This window comes from Carassius gibelio, chromosome B25 (genome assembly GCF_023724105.1).
Source record: "Carassius gibelio isolate Cgi1373 ecotype wild population from Czech Republic chromosome B25, carGib1.2-hapl.c, whole genome shotgun sequence".
In the NCBI taxonomy this organism is placed as follows: domain Eukaryota; kingdom Metazoa; phylum Chordata; class Actinopteri; order Cypriniformes; family Cyprinidae; genus Carassius; species Carassius gibelio.
Genome location: NC_068420.1, coordinates 17,896,842 through 17,913,565, shown reverse-complemented (window position 1 = coordinate 17,913,565; position 16,724 = coordinate 17,896,842). Strand labels below are relative to the sequence as shown.

Genomic DNA, 16,724 nt, shown 5'->3' with positions numbered 1-16,724 from the left:
ATCTGAATTTGTGAGTAAACGTTTCATTATAGGTAAAGTGTTCTTTACCTGTAGTTTACTCAGTTTTTCTGCAAGAAAATTATGTTTGAAAGCTTTCTCTTTATAAGATTGTATGATTATTTGATCTCTCTGCAGTGCAATTGAATATTTCCCTCATGCTTGAGTCGATTGGCTCCTGGTTTAGTCTTTTGCTCTTCATAATGTAATGGAGTGAGCGGTGTAGAGATTCATTGAAGTGTTCAGAAGGTCACTGCATACTCAAGACATCGCCCCACTCATCCAGTCATAAACAATCGCTCGCCCTCCTTCACACATGCCTTCCTCCAACACAGATGCACGTACACGGAGTATATAAAGCTGCATTCAGTCTGCCAAGTGGAATATTTAGACTAAATGTGCTTCTGCAGTAATGAGATTATTGAAAAGACTATATGTGATCCTTGCAGCCGAGGCTATAAATGGCACATTCTTTCCAGTCTTGTTACATAATCTGTATGGCTTCAGTTTCCTAACGTCACATCCTGTCTGGCTGTAATATAAAACAGGGTCAGTATATGAAATGTTTCTGATGCAGATTTGCTGAGCTTTGCATTCATAAAATAGATAACCATTAAATAAATATGAACCTAGACTGAAAAATGTTGGTGTAGAGACTATATTCACTCAGAAATTGCTTGTAAATTTGACAAACATTGAAATGGCAAGAAACGTTGAATTAAACGTGAAATTTTGAAACTGACAGTATTTTCTTGTAAAATAGTCTAAAAATCGTTGTTTTACCGTGTACCGGGTTTATTATTGCATCAATAGTTTGTTGGTTATTTACAGTGGTGATCAGATTTACACACATTACAATATTTAGCTACATGAAACTATGATAACTCGTCAATTAAATAATGACCACTTAATTATTTTGCTAAGAATGTAATGGAAATGTTACATTTTAAATATCCATTTAGTAATAGCTATTTTAAACAATATAGTAAATTCTACATTTTATGTTTGTATCTCATGTGATTATTTTCCTATTTTATTCAGAACTTTTATATTCACAAACTAAAACACAAGATAATTACAGAAGAATTATATGCAATAATAATTGTGATTATGTAAATGTATCTAAAATAAACAGTATTTAAAAACATAGTAATTAAAAGCATTTAAATCTATAATGATTTTACAGTCAACTTTATCTCAAACATTAAACTGAAGGATTTTATGTAGTTGTTATTGTATTATGCTTTTATTAAATTTTTTGGTCGTGAATAAAGCCTTTGGTGCTTATACGACATTAAAAAGGGAAAATAAACGGTAGTTGTGCCATGGTCTGATATTTCTTAAATATATTTTATAAAATTTTTCTAGATTTTAATTATATCCTGAAAATTTATATATTGAAATCTTTAAGACTTTTAACAGAATCAACGCCGACTCTTTTCATTGGTAGAAAAATCTAGTTTTTAACTAATGCAAACTTCAAAAATATTACATGGGTTTTTAAGTAACTGTTATTGATTATTTATTATTTTCATGAAAACAGACACACACACACACACACACACAAACACTCTATTAAACATTAAACATATCAGTTTTAAGTAAATCTATCTTTGTATATTAGCATTTGGGGTCTATATTTGAAATTGACCGTTCGTTTATTTGTTTGAACCAGTAAGAGTAGCTGTCATGATCACTGACGATATATAAGAGGAGGCACTCGATGAATTTATTGAAGGTTTTGGTGTGACAGCAGATGCTGCTCGGGCTGCATACTCCCTAACGCCTGTTTCATTCGTGTCTTTTAGGCCAGAAACACACGCAAATGCAGATGTGAATGCTTGGCCAGTGAATTGCAAGTTCTTTGTGCCCTGTACAACACTTAACGTGTATTTTTGCATTACTGTGGTGTTAAAAAAAGCTTAATACTCAAGGAATTGGAAAAAGTTAGCTTTAAATGTTTGTGCCATGAATTCAGATTGCTAGCTTTACACGTCATTTAATTAAATGAACTTGCTAAGCAAGCTTCTCATCCCACTGTTAATCAGCATTGACAGTAGTTGGTCTGAAAGATAAAAATTGACTTTACATTAAAAGAAGGCGTTCACATTAGTTTACAATAATGAATGTTATCAGCGTAGTGAAAACTTTATGAATTGAGGTCTGACAGACTTCAGAATATAATAGGGACACACGGTCAGTGTCAAATTTTACTGTCCTAAAGAAATGCAAAGAAAATCATTTGAAAGAGCAGAGGTTAAAGAACAGTACATGTATTTGTAAACATGTTTACTTCATATTGTTCAGAAAAAAATTGGTAGCACCTTATAATACAGTCCTATTTGTTAAAATTAGTTAATAAGAGCTAAGAATGACACATACTTAAGCATTTATTAATATCGGTTAATATTAATCTTAACATTTATTAATACATAATTAAAAATAATATTTGCATCTTCGTATTATTTAATGGACCTGAGCTAACATGAACTAATGTTACGATTAATAAACACAAAATAATTGCTAGTTAATATTAGTTAATACATTAACTAATAGATCATTACTGTAAAGTGTTATCAACTTTAATACCATTTACAAGAAAAGTTAAAATTTAATGACTAAAATGTCATGTTGTGTAACTGTAAGGTAAAATGGAGTAAAATTTTTCTTACAACATTATCAATCTATTATTTTCAAAAAAATAAAAATTACTTCTACAATCATGTATTAATGGATCAATATCATTACGTTTTTGGGGAGTCACACCACATGACATTTTACAACCAACTAACCTTCATTAAACATAAAAAAGGTGAAATTATCAGATATTTTAAGCGAATTATTGACTTTTACACTGACATAATTTACTATTTTATTTAAAAAGAAAATATTGGTTGTACCACATGACATTGATTGATTGGGCGAACAAAATATTATCAAATATTAATTAGCAAAGTAATTTCATTAAAATATATTTGCATTGTCAAATTAGTCATTTACCCAACAATAAATGATATCGGGTTTTCATAGCTAGAAAAATTTCGTTTCATGTAGTTCTGTAGAGTGTTTCGATTTCGAATCCAAAGATGTTTATGATAGTTTTTAGTTTTTTACATAAACTCATCAGTCTTTGCTCTAACAATTACTGATTGCAGATATGCCAAAAATAAAACAAATATTAAATAAGTAGGAAGATACTTAGTTTTTCCTTACAAGAAACAATAAATAAGGAACTACATCACAAAAATAATGTCCGTTTATGACTGTTGATGTTGAAGTGCTGTCTAAAATAAAAAATGTAAACTGTTGACTTTTTGTTTTTCCAGACACCATGTGCACCTTGATGTCTCTTTGTGACCTGCGTCAGTGATTTTATCATCACTGATCCACCGCCTCTGCATTGGTTGTCGTTGTGCGCAACCCTCGTCCAGAGAGGAGTTCTGGGTACCTCCATGGCGGGGGAGAAGGGGCGTCGCAGCGGCATGGATATCAAGCGGCTAGCGGGCCTTCTGCAGCGTGGAGCCGGACGATTGCTGGTCATCGACAGTCGGACTTTCTCGGAGTACAACGCCTCGCATGTGCATGGCGCTGTCAACATCTGCTGCTCCAAACTGGTCAAGAGGAGGCTTCAGCAGGACAAGGTGTCAGTTACCGAGCTCCTCCAGCCCAACGGAAAGGTCAAGGTATCAATTGTGTGTTTGAGAGAGTGTGTGGCTAGTTCATGTAAGCGAGAAATTGGGGAACTATCGGTGGCCTTAGAAAGGAGGTTGATGTCTGAACGCGGTCAGCTGTGAGCCTTTAAAGGGTTCAGTTTACAATGCTAATAGTTTTGTGTGGACTTCACAACCATGTCAGTGCACAGTATTATATTGAACTTGTGAACACCCATTAAAGAGACACTGTTTTGGCACCAATGTGCAACATACAGTCAAATTCATGTGCACGTATAGTATTTGACACTTCTGCATCTAAAATGAGTTTTTAATTATGTGTAGTAGTCAGTCTGATGTTGAAGAAAATGTTTGAGAAGGTCAGATTAAGTCAAGGGTCTCTTGCTAGCAGCTAGCATTTCTAAATTTGGAGGACCACTATAGATTTATTGGTTATCAGAGGCTAAGAAATTGGAGACTTGAGTTTTCCATGACTTCTGCATCGAATATGACATCATTTTTCCAACCCGCCTGGCATGCCAAGTCTTTATATTTTTAGGCACTCTGTGAAACTGACAGAACTCTTAGGGGGAAATCCAACCACCGACAGATGTCATGTAAAAGTCCCTGCCACAGCTGATGAGGTCATTGTCAAAAACTGATCTGCCTTTATTGCGCACCTCGCTTTCTGACAAAAAACAAATCGCACCACATTGTAATATGATTTTTTTAATTCACCACTAATGAAAACTGAAAGCCAACAATGCAGAGAGTTGGTGTCATTCTTGTGATTTTTGTAATTAAAATAGATTGGCTAGCAATTTGTAAGATGTTACCTGTTGTTGAGTTTGCAAGTAATGGACTTAAATTTAAATGTATGTATTTAGCAGATGCTTTTATCCAAAGCGACTTACATTGCATTCAAGCTAACAATTTTCTCCTAACGTGTTCCCTGGGATTCGAACCCCCAACCTTGCTCTTGCTAAGCAATGCTGCTGTACCACTTGAGCTACAGGAACATGTTATTAACCCTCTGAAGTCCATTAACGCATATATGCGTTTTGAGTCATTTTCTCCGGATAACCCCGAAAAGAACTTAAATTACACTCTCAGTTTTAATCGTACAGATAAGAGCAATACATCAATCGAATCTGTAAAGGGTCTACTTTTTTTTGGATACAGACATAATAACAAAACACCTTTGTGCACTTATAAAATAAAGATAACAAACAAGGTATGCTGTCTGCAGTGTTTGTCTCCGCTGATCGTCATGTACAAACATGTCATTAAAATGAACTGTAACTCCGTGAATACTCAACGAAGAGATATGAGAGAGATATCTATAGAAAGCCTGAAATGTCTACTTTTAAACTTAACAGGTGCTGCCGAAAACAAATATTCTGAGATAAAGTAATCCATATGAAAACAACGCGATGTCTATTTTTCATATCTCTGCTCATTATATCTAATGTGACCACGCCCCCGCGCTTAACGCGCTATTCAGATTCAAACTGAAGCGCGCGGCTTGAATACGCCCACACAGAAGAAAAAGCAGCGAGACTGTTCTTCAAGTTTTTATTTTATTTTACTGTTTGCTTCGCGATGAGAGGAATAAGACATAAATCACTCCAAAAAGATGTGATGTGGTTGAGGATTTGAGAAATGGATTTCCTCAGAAAAAAGAATGAAGCGCTTTATTCAGCAATCATAAACATGAGTAAGTCTCTTTTTATTTATTTGTACTAGTTTTCACATAACGTGTAAACATTTTACTAGTTAGACTTTTTCCAAATACTTTTTCCAAACTATAATTCCTGACTAAATGTATAATCAAGTGAAACATTATGAAGTTTCACTAACAGTATACAATACTATACCATTCAAAAGCTTGATGTAAATAATATAAATGTGACAAATAGAGTTAACTCTAACAAATGTAAAAACAATGCAGTTCTTTCAATTTATCCCCCCTAAAAAAAACGGAAAAATATTCTCAGCTCTTTTCAACATTAATAATAATAATAATAATAATGATGATGATTATGATAAATGTTTATTTTTTATTTTATTTATTTTTTGGTAGAAAATAATATTGTTAAAAGGATTTCTGAAGGATTGTGTGACTGGAGTAAGGATGCCTAAAAATTTGTTTGAAAGTCAGCTTTGATTGTCCCTAATAAACTGTTTAACTGCTCCCCCAAGTGGATATTAAATTATGTTGTGGGATAATTAAATATATTCTTAATGAACTACAAACATAAAATTATATACTTTTATTTTGTTCTCACATTCTTTCTTGTAAGTCCTCCCTCAGAGTGGCACAGTTGAATGAGAGGCTCATTATGCAGCTCATTATGCAGGCCTTTGTCTTCTCAGGTGTAAATCACAATGATATTCATGATAGTTGACGCCTACTCGCATATGACTTTTACCAACAAAAAGTGTCTTAGAAAATTTAAATCAATATATTGTTTTCTGTGAATGAGTAAACAAGATGATTTTCACATAATTTAGAAAGAAAAATTCTAGGCTACAAGCTCCAGTTCTCAACAATCCCGGGAACCAATGTTATGTATGTGTTTTATGGCCTTATTCAAGTGATTTAACATTTTTAGTTTTTCACTAACCATGCATAACATTTTTTTTTCTCAAAAATACAATCATGTACATGCATGCATTTCACATATTATTATAGCCCAGTTTGTGCTGATTACAGTGATATTAGACTTTACCAATTTAGATATTTATAATAAACTGAAAAAAGCACAAATATCAGGGCATGACAAAACTTCTCCAGGCCCCAAAAATACCCTTAGACTCCAGAGGGTTAAACTAATTAAACTATTTAGCACCTCTTGATATTTTGGAGTGAAGTGCCATTGTTAACTGAGAAGCTGCGCAAATCCACGTTCATTTTCAGCGTTTATTTGCACATCTTCTCAGTTAACAACGGCTCTGTGTAGTAACAGCTGCTCTATAAAAATCACGCACCTGATGGAATTTACCGCTGATTAGAGAACCGGCTTTACTGACGAGATGCGCATTACGGCCGATTGTGATCGGAGCACCCCTAATTTTGGGTTAATACAAGGTTTCAAATTGATGTTTATATTTCATTTATATATGAATGCAATATTTTGTGTGCGGAACATAGGCACATTTTCGTATTTCCAAACGAACATATTAAGTGGTGGAAGTCTCCGCTTTCAGCGCAAATCCCGACCTGCAGCTGATTCTAAGGCCGGTGACACACTGGCTGCGCGGTGTGAGCGTGGCATTTCTGCTGTCAGTTGCGTGATGGCTGCCTCGCGTTTTCTGTGTCTTTACACACCAGAATCGTGCCTGACGTGGTGCTGGCGCACTGCTGCTGCTGTAGGTGACATAGAGGGAGGCCGCTGACAGACCAGGATCTTGTCTTCACGACAACAATATCCATACTTTATGTTGAGCATAAATATAAAGCCTACTGATAAAGGACACCGTCAACAATATTGACGGCAAAATAGACTATGCTTGACAGGTGCAATATTCCAGTGTGTCACCTGCTTAAGGTTCTCAGAAGGCATCACGCGAGTGTGAACATCACTACAACTAGGAAAAACAGCATTGTAATTCAAACGCAGCTCCCATCGGCATTTAAACAGACCTTTGCTCTTAATTCCGATCAGTCCAACGCAATAACGAAAACTGAGCAGGTCTAAAAACTGAAACTGTTGATGCTGCAACTTTACACTTTGGAAAAGCTATATATTTTAAATATGAGCAGGCCTACAAGCTGGGATTGGTAGTGCTGCACTGTAATCATAGTTATTTATTTATATTTTTCATTATATTTTATTATATGATATTGGTTTGAGACTGAGAGTATTTTATTTAGTGGAGAACTTTGCAGCAGTATTTTATTTTTTTTTATTTTTTTATTTTATATTTTAGTAAAAAGTATTTAAAAAAAGTGAAAACAAATTGTTAAAACAAAAAATATATAATATATATAAACAGTAATATGGTGCTTGCCCTAAGCATGTCAGCCCTTGGCCTTTATGTGCTATTTGTTTCCCAAAAAAAGGGCACTTGATTCGGATCTGCTAGCCAAAACCAGATCCATCTGAATTTAACAGAGTGGCAGTGTTTTCTTGGGTCACTCTTTCGCTGCCTTCCCTATTTCATTCCATAGCTGAGCCTAGAGGCTGTGTGGCTTTTATTATCTCCCTCAGTAAAGAGGATAATGCTCGTGATTAATGCAAGTCCTGGATAAAGCTGGAGCTATCTGGGTGTAAGTGGGGGGAGGTGGGATGGGGCGAATTCTGGAAACTCTTTGTTATTGGATGAGCATGACATCATAATCTTTAGTGTGGCCACTGGCAGAGCGCTAGCAGAGCACGTGCAAATCGTCTACACGACTAGTGCAAGATCCAGACAAAACCCTACCCCTTTCACCCCCCACTGCTTTGGACAGCTGCCATTGCCAGAAGTTGTAGCATCAATGTGTTAGCTGAAAGTAACGACATCACCACAACCAAAGGCCACCAGTGTGGTCCATTGTGAGTGTGAATAAAGGGAGGAAGTGAAAGAGGGTATTAATGGATGAGCAGCACACATCCACACTGAGATAATGCCGAGGTCCCCCATGGCTCTGTGTTCGGCCCATTTCAGATTACATCAGCGGAAGGCACCATATGCACCGATTGCCTGGCCTGCATTGTAAATGGGTCAGTGTTAAGTGCAGTAGATAGAGTGCAATGGTACAGGAGCAGGACTTCCTCTGCAGCCACGAACAGTCTTATGGTAATCTGTGCTGCTGAATGTTCCTTTGAGCTGGTACTGACAGATGGCTATGAGATCGCCCAGAGCGAAGACAGCCGAATAGGCAGATCTTAAGGATGTACGGACTGAACAAAGACAGGAAGCTTATTCTCCAGGCCGTTATCTCGTCCTCTTTGTAGAACATCACCTTTTATTTCAAAGATTTTACATTTTGCATGTAGAAATGAATAGGGTTGTATATTTTATCAAGAAAACATCAGTGGTCCTTGTGCGTGCAAAACCCCTTGACATAATAAAAGGGTGATGCAATGTGGTTGCTAGTGTTGTCTGTGGGAGTTGCTAGCTTGTGGGTAGTGACTAAATCAAATGAGCCTACACTTAAGTCTCTGATATTTTGATGCCATTTGTTGGCATGGATTCCTTTTTCAATATAAGTCTTTGGGATTTTTATAATCAAACTCTTTCCTGTTTTATTTACAAATTGCTTAATGCAGGCAGCATCATGGAAAAAAAGAAGCAAAATGATAGAAATCCCAAAAATGTTTATATATTGCATTACGATATGATTATATATTGCATGATCTGATAGTTATTAGTGATATTATTGAATAAGAAGATGAATTAAAATTTGATAATGATGCTAACGTTGCAACATTGATATTGATAATAATAGATATTAATTATTGTTTGGAAAAAAAAATAATTTTCATCTACTAACCCTAACTTGAGCAGCAACAGACTAAAAAGCTGTAAGTAGCTTCCCATCCTGTAACTTTCTACATGTTTTGATGTGAAAAATTACTCCTACGTTGTTGACTATGTCCTGATGTGTCTACTGAACGTGTGAAGGGACAGAGGACATACTTGTCAACAAGTTAAATTAGCTATAACAAACGAGGCAGACGAGAAGTGAATGGCACTGGTCAAATGGTCTCAGGATATAAGTGGCCACACAGGCCCGACAGGTGACACAAATAGAAACCGAACGTGCCATTTTTTAATCCTGCTGATGTCACAGCATGTAAACGATCTGAATGTTTCGGGTGACCTTGGGACCACCGTGTGGCTCTTGGAAAATGTAGCTATTTGACACGCTCGTCTTTGCGGGTGACAACTAACTATTACTGAACCTCTCTATGGCTTGGTTTAGTAATAAGAGGGTACCTAATTACAACCCCATAGCATTTGCTGACAGGATTTTTGAGGTGTCTTTGGCTGTGTTCAGAATAGCATATTACCCTACTATTTTTAATATTTCTTCAGTATGCAATATGTACTGTATGCTATTCACATTGTGTTCATTTCTGTATGCATGAAACGCATGATTAATCTACAACAATGTTATAGTTATATTTTATTTCAACTGTGTTTGTTCCAATAGATATACTCTTTGTGTGAAAGAGTACATTTACATTTATGCATTTAGCAGACGCTTTTATCCAAGCGACTTACAATGCATTCAGGCTAACATTTTTTACCTAACGTGTTCCCTGGGAATCGAACCCACAACCTTGCGCTGCTAACACAATGCTCTACCACTTGAGCCACAGGAACAAATACATATGTACAGTACATTATTTATTTATTATCTGAAATAATTAACAAATATTATACTGTATACAGGCCGTTATATATTTCTTGCCTGAAATAATTATTACATAAAACCGATATACAGTACATTGGGTATTGTTTAAAAAAATCTATAAAATACATATTATACATTATAAATTACAAAATATATATTATGGTCTAAAATAATTGTTAAATATATTACGTTATTTGTATTGTTTAAAATAACTCAAATAAATATTATACAATATATATCTGTCTAAAATATTTAAACAAAATAGATATTATACTTAGATATCATAGATATTATACTTCTTACAGTATACTATATATTTATTGTCTAAAATTAATAAATAAAATAATCGATATTATACATTGTACAGTACATGTACATTGTTTAAAAATAACTGAAATAAATATTTTACATCATACAGTACATTACATATTTATTGTCTAAAAAAAATAAAAAAAATAATAGATAATAAGTCATACATTACATAAGCCATTATATATTTTATATATTCACCACACTGCAGTGGATATCCCACAATGCAGTGCCTTTAAGATGATCTTCCGTTTGTAGTGTAATTAATGAGCTGTAAAATCTAACACTAAATTTAAAAGAAAGAAAGGGGAAAGCATTTTAAAATTTCAAAGAAAGCCACAGTTGGCCAGGACTTTTTGTTAAAAACCAGCTGTGTCCTAGGTGTGTGTTTGCCCTACAGGTGACCCAAGCTTCAGCAGGCCTTCACGAGAGCCCATAATCCTCAGGTGGTGATGTCACCGTCTAGATTTAGCCTTCATCCCATTAAGGCGGAACACCTTGTACAGAAGGGGCGGGGCCTGTGAGAGACGGACAGGGCCCCTGTCAATCAGCAGCCTCAGTTTAATAGCTTACCTAACAGCTAAGCTTCACTTGCGTAATCGCTCAAAGTACATGATAAGCGATAGGTGTAAACCTTCTCCAGGCCCTTTAAAACCAGGACTGGGGTGCTATTATCTAACTTTCACAGTCAGTGGAGTTGGGCTGGCAGGAAAACACGGTAATCTTCCACCGCCACCGACTTTCGGCAGGTGACATCACCTTTTAGGCACAATGCCAAGCTGGTGTAACACACACAGACTTTCGGTTTCTCACACGTATATCTTCTCGCCTTCTTTCTTACTTGTAGATCCACCCTGCATTTGCAAGGCTGCGCGGTGCTGTTTCTGAAAGATATGATCAATATAATATGTTGTGAAGACATTACTTGGATGAAAGGAAATATGATAACATCATACTGGAGATACAATTGACTGAAGTCCATTGAAACCAGGTCAGTGCTGTTTAGAGTAAAGGCCAGGTTAAGTAAGATCTGACCTTCTATCTAAAGATTAATGTGTAAGGGTTAGCAGTTTTAATAATCATTCTAATTCTGTGCAGATAGGGACGTTCACACCGCACAACTGTGATTATAACAAAACACATCAGTCCAGAAAAGGAGAAATATCATCATAATCACCCAATAATTTAATACTGTATATTATTATCCCACTCTGAATCAGTATTATTGAAGTGTAACTGATTCATTTTAAAGATCCCATTCGAAAAGAGTTATTCAATCACAAATCTGATGATGCGCAGAAATTTCTGCAAAATATTATTTTGAAAACTGAAAAAGTCTGTGTAGCTGTTATTTTTTAACACAGTGCAGTGAATATTGCACAATGCAATGCTCTTGAGTTGACCTTTCAGTTGCAGTGGAATGTAGTAAATGCTTTAAAATCTTTTTCTTTAGTTTTTTTCTTTTTACTTAGTTTAATAAAAGGAAAAAGGGCTTTTTCATTTGACCGGACATCAATAAATGTACATTTAAAATAAGTCTCTGAACCAAAAAAACAACACAAAAAAGAGGGCCCAAGTCACTGTTCGAATCCACGGTTTTACATTTACATTTAGACTGTGTCCGTGTCAGTTTTGTGCACATAATGTGGAGAAACTATGATAAGTGAACACGTGGATGCAAGATGTAAAATTTGTTCACCTGAAAAACTGTTAGGCGTCTTGTTGACAAGAACTTTTCTACATTTTTCAAGACTCATTTAATGTATCACCTGAGAACAACACACTGAGTAGCATGAAGCATTCAATTACCTAATTCAGTTACCAAAACAATATTTGGGATTAAAAATTTCTGATAAATAAAAACTTTCACTTTGCTTTTGGGGGAAAAATCACTACTGGAGCATCACTATTCTCTTCTTTTCTCATAAGTTCACTAATGGAAGCTTGAACGGATTTTTACTTACTAGCAACTTAAATTGCCATTTGTGAATCTTGAAAACTTCATTTCCTTTCCATTTCAATTGGACAGTCTTCAAAATTTCTCCTTTCGTTTTCCGCAGAGGAAAATAAGTCATACTTGGCTTAATTTGCAGCTTTTTTTATTTTATACTGTAGTCATTGATAATGTTGCTACACTCCCATTCTCTATTATTAATGACCAATATTGTGTGTTTTCTCTCCCTGCATGACTGTCCTCTTCTCATCCCTTTTTTTCTGTCCCTCCATCTTTCTCCATCCTCTGTTACTGGCCTGGTTTCTCCTCCCCTCCTCTCCTCTCGGTGTGTTTTCTCCAGTAGTGCTCCAGTATTGTAGTGAGTCATTCTGCAGCGGCTCTGGCTGATGGTCATGTGATTAAAAACTGCCTGACAACATTGAGACAGCGGGGCTCGCGTGCAGGCACACACACACACACACACACACACACAGCTTCACGCTCCTGCTGCATGGCAAACGCACACACACACATATATTCAGATTCTGGTCTTACGCACTGATGCACGCGCTAAAGCCTCGCAAACACCACTGTATGTGCAAAAGACGCGTTTCTGCAAAAGATTGGCATTTGGAGCAGGAATATAAGATCCCTCTTTGCTCTTGATTCTTGCATGTTTGTCAGAGAGCATTACGTAAATAAAAAAGCATATTAAAAAGGTAATGCATTTTTCAAAATACAGTATAATAATCATTATCAGAACTGTTAGTGATTGATAAAACCGGACAAACTGATTAATCGGTCAGGAATCACTCATGCGTGGCCAAAATGTTGTCTCCCTCTCCGTTTCACAAACTGTCTATCTTTGAGTGTAATATTTACATAAATTATTATTTACATAAGCATATTAATGTTCAATTAATATTTATTTTATTATTAAAATATACAGTATAGTCAATTCAACAGTTCAACAGCCTTATCAATATACTATGTAAATATGTATTATTAAAATATGAATTATGTAAACATTTGAATATTCATCCCATATAATTCAGTATATTATATTAATATATTTTCAACTGCAAGTATTACACCTATTGGATATGAAGTATTGTATCTAGAAAATAGTTTGTGTCTATATATTGTAGTGCTGTCGAACGATTAAATAATTACATCCAAAATAAACGTTTTCGTTTACATAATATATGTGTGTGTACTGTGTTTATATTTTGAAAATATTTCATGTATTACATTTATATATTTATTAGGGGTGTAAAGATACACATTCGTATTGAACTGTTCACAAGGGCTTTCGTTTCGGTACGCATTACAACACGAACGAATCGATTTGTTGGACCAAATCTATTACATTTGGAAAATAAAACCTCTTTAAGTGTGTGTAATATAATGTTCTCAGTGCAACAAGGCAGCCCAAACGACATGTATTATAAACTTATTTTATTAGGCCTAATATTACTATTATTATGAAGTCACTTTTATTATTAAAGAAAATACAATTAATTTGGCCTGCAATAATTACCAAATAACTGACTTGCTGCAAAGATTGGACTATACATTTACTTATATATTTACTATTATTTATTATCTTTTATTATTTACTAATAAAAGGTATTTTAAAACTGGTCTATTATACCATGAATTATAGGTCTATGATTAAAATATTAACACTTCAGTCATCAATAAAAATTGAATAAATAAAAAGCTTTTATTTCAAACACCGAATTTTTTCCCCCCAACTATGTAATATTAGAAATATTAAGAGAATAAATTAAAACCGTTAGCTAAATACTGTTATCAGGATATGTTGAAGTAGATTCGTCTCTCGTTGTCTCCGTCATTACTCCATCATTGTGTTTTTACTTTCACTTTCTGCTTACTGAATTAACTCAGATTAAGACGTTCACCGACATTACTCTTGTGCAAAGTTTGCATGTTGCTCGTGTGTGATATCCATTGGCTTGCCATCATCGAAATATTTCCAACATTGCGACGTAACCAATTAGCCCCGTACTGAACATACCGAACTGAACCGAAATACGACACCACTGTGTCGTATCGAACCGAACCGTGAATTTTGTGAACAGTTGCACCCCTAATATTTATATAAGTGTATTTTTATATTATATATATAAATATATTTAATATATAAACATAACATATTTTACTTTTAAAAATATACATGCATGTGTTTGTATTTATATATATATATATATATATATATTTAATAAATATACACTGTACACACATAGATATTATGTAAACAAAAACGTTTATTTTGGATGCGATTACTCGCGATTAATCATTTGACAGCACTATTTTATATACACACGCACATGTATCTGTTCCATATTATTTGCACTCAGCTTGCTGTGCCTGTATCTGTGACGTCCTGCTGATGGGTTCCTGTGTGTTTGTGCTCTGAAGGTGGACCTGGGACGCAGACAGGAGGTGGTGGTGTACGATCAGGGCACGAAAGATGCCGGGCAGCTTCCCAAAGACAGCTTCGTCCACATCCTCCTGAGCAAGCTGGACGGCTCCTTCCACAGGGTGTCTCTGCTGACAGGTACAGATGGAGAGTTGATGCTGGTTTACACCAGCAGAGGGCGATTCTTACACCACCGTTTCCCAAACACACTCCTGCTTTCTACTGTCATTCCCTCACATTCACTTTACACATATCTGTCTCTTGTCTCTGGTGTCCCTCATGGCTCTGTCTTGTCTGACTGTTTTCTTTTCTGTGTAAATGAATCGGAGGCCTTGATGATTTGTGTTGTTTGCTGACAGACATTTTTGTTATGTCATCATTGGAGGAATGCACACTTACTGGACTGCTTCACTACTTGTTTTTGCACCATGTAGTTGTCTAGTTAACGCTCCTCAAGGTCTGCGAATCGATTTTTCTTTGTGTCGCTCTTTGCTGTAGATGCCAACAAAATACACTGAAACTTAGCTAAATCTCTGTTACCAAAGTTGTTAAAGGCTATATTTTCTAAAATGTGACTTTTGTGTGTGTGCTTTTATAAATTTTATATATATATATATATTTATTTATTTTACTGGCCATAAAATTATTATAAATAATTAATATGTTTATTAATAATAATGTTTTTTTAATAGGTTGTTAAAGTTAACTTTAAAAAAAAACATTATTTGTGATGTAACATAAACAACTAATAACAATAAAAGAAAGAAGAGCCCTTTTTAACTGTTACTTTTTATTTTTTGTTTTACACTTATTAATGCATATTGGTCATTACATTAGTATAATATTAAAAAAAATAAGTGTTGTTAATGCATATTGCCTTTTACTAATGCTTTTATTAATGCATATTGGTCATTACCTTAGTAGTAATTATTATTAATAATATTTAATTAATAGTTTTTTGCTTTTTTTATGTGACTTTAATCAAAATGTAGAAAACTAAAACAAAATTGCATGCACATGTCTTCATTTTTCTTTTTAATATATTGTATATTATGTTTGAGTATGGACTAAATTATATAACTAGAATATTTAATATAATATTTCAACAAAATTACTTAGCAAGGAGATAGTGCAGTAAATATTTTAAATGGTAAATATTTTCTAATATATTGTTGTCTAATAATAATAATTATTATAATAATAAACCAATTTTAAACATTATATTGTGTATATATTGTAACCAACAGTAATATTCACATATTCTCACTCGCTCTGTTTGTTAATAAAATATAGTATCATTACACTATAACAATGTAGCATTATACTATAATATATTTACATTACATTAATGTATTTAGCAGATGCTTTTATCCAAAGTGGCTTACAGTGAATTCACACTACACTTTTTTTTTTTAATCTAACATGTTCCCTGGGAATCGAACCCACAACCTTTTGCACTTCTAACGCAATGCTCTACCACTGAGCCACAGCTGTTCATTGTCCATTATACTCAAAATGATAAAAAAAAAATCCATCGACCTTAGCAAATGATACTGTAAATATTATAAATGGTCAAAATAAAAATGACTTGAAATGCCCAGCCTTCCTACACAACTTAAAAGCATTAAAGAAGTGTGCAGCTGCTATGCACTGGTCCAACAGGAATCTCCTGCTGTCAATCAAATGATGGCATGTTTCACAAAAGAGATGTTATTTAACCTGCATATAGAGACCAAACTTTAAACCTTTTAAACCCCAACCCTTTAAAAAACACTTTACATTCCAAAAATACCAACTTTTTTATACTCCCTATAATAATGACTTTCTGTCAGTAGTAATCGTCACAGCAGAGTACTGCTCTCAAAGTGATGAGTTTGTAGAAATCCTCACAGTAGTTTTCAGAATGAAGCTTTTTTTTCTTTCCTCTCACTTCTTACTAAGCTGCTTGATCCAAATATGTCAGCAGTGAAAAGAAGCTTACGTTTATTTCAGTCAGGATTTGGGGAAAGTTCAGCACTTTTGCGAATCTTTGATTATGTG

General features: G+C 34.6%; 1 protein-coding gene across 3 annotated transcripts in view; it reads left to right on the top strand.

Moving 5' to 3' along the window:
- LOC128014211 (dual specificity protein phosphatase 8) overlaps positions 1-16,724 on the top strand; it is a 53,803-nt gene that overhangs the window by 11,282 nt on the left and 25,797 nt on the right. For all 3 annotated transcript variants that reach the window (XM_052597594.1, XM_052597595.1, XM_052597596.1), the window contains exons 2-3: positions 3,324-3,680; positions 14,684-14,822. In XM_052597594.1, coding sequence (XP_052453554.1) covers positions 3,450-3,680; positions 14,684-14,822 — 370 coding nt within the window. In that variant the 5' untranslated portion in view covers positions 3,324-3,449. The remainder of the gene's footprint in view (positions 1-3,323; positions 3,681-14,683; positions 14,823-16,724) is intronic.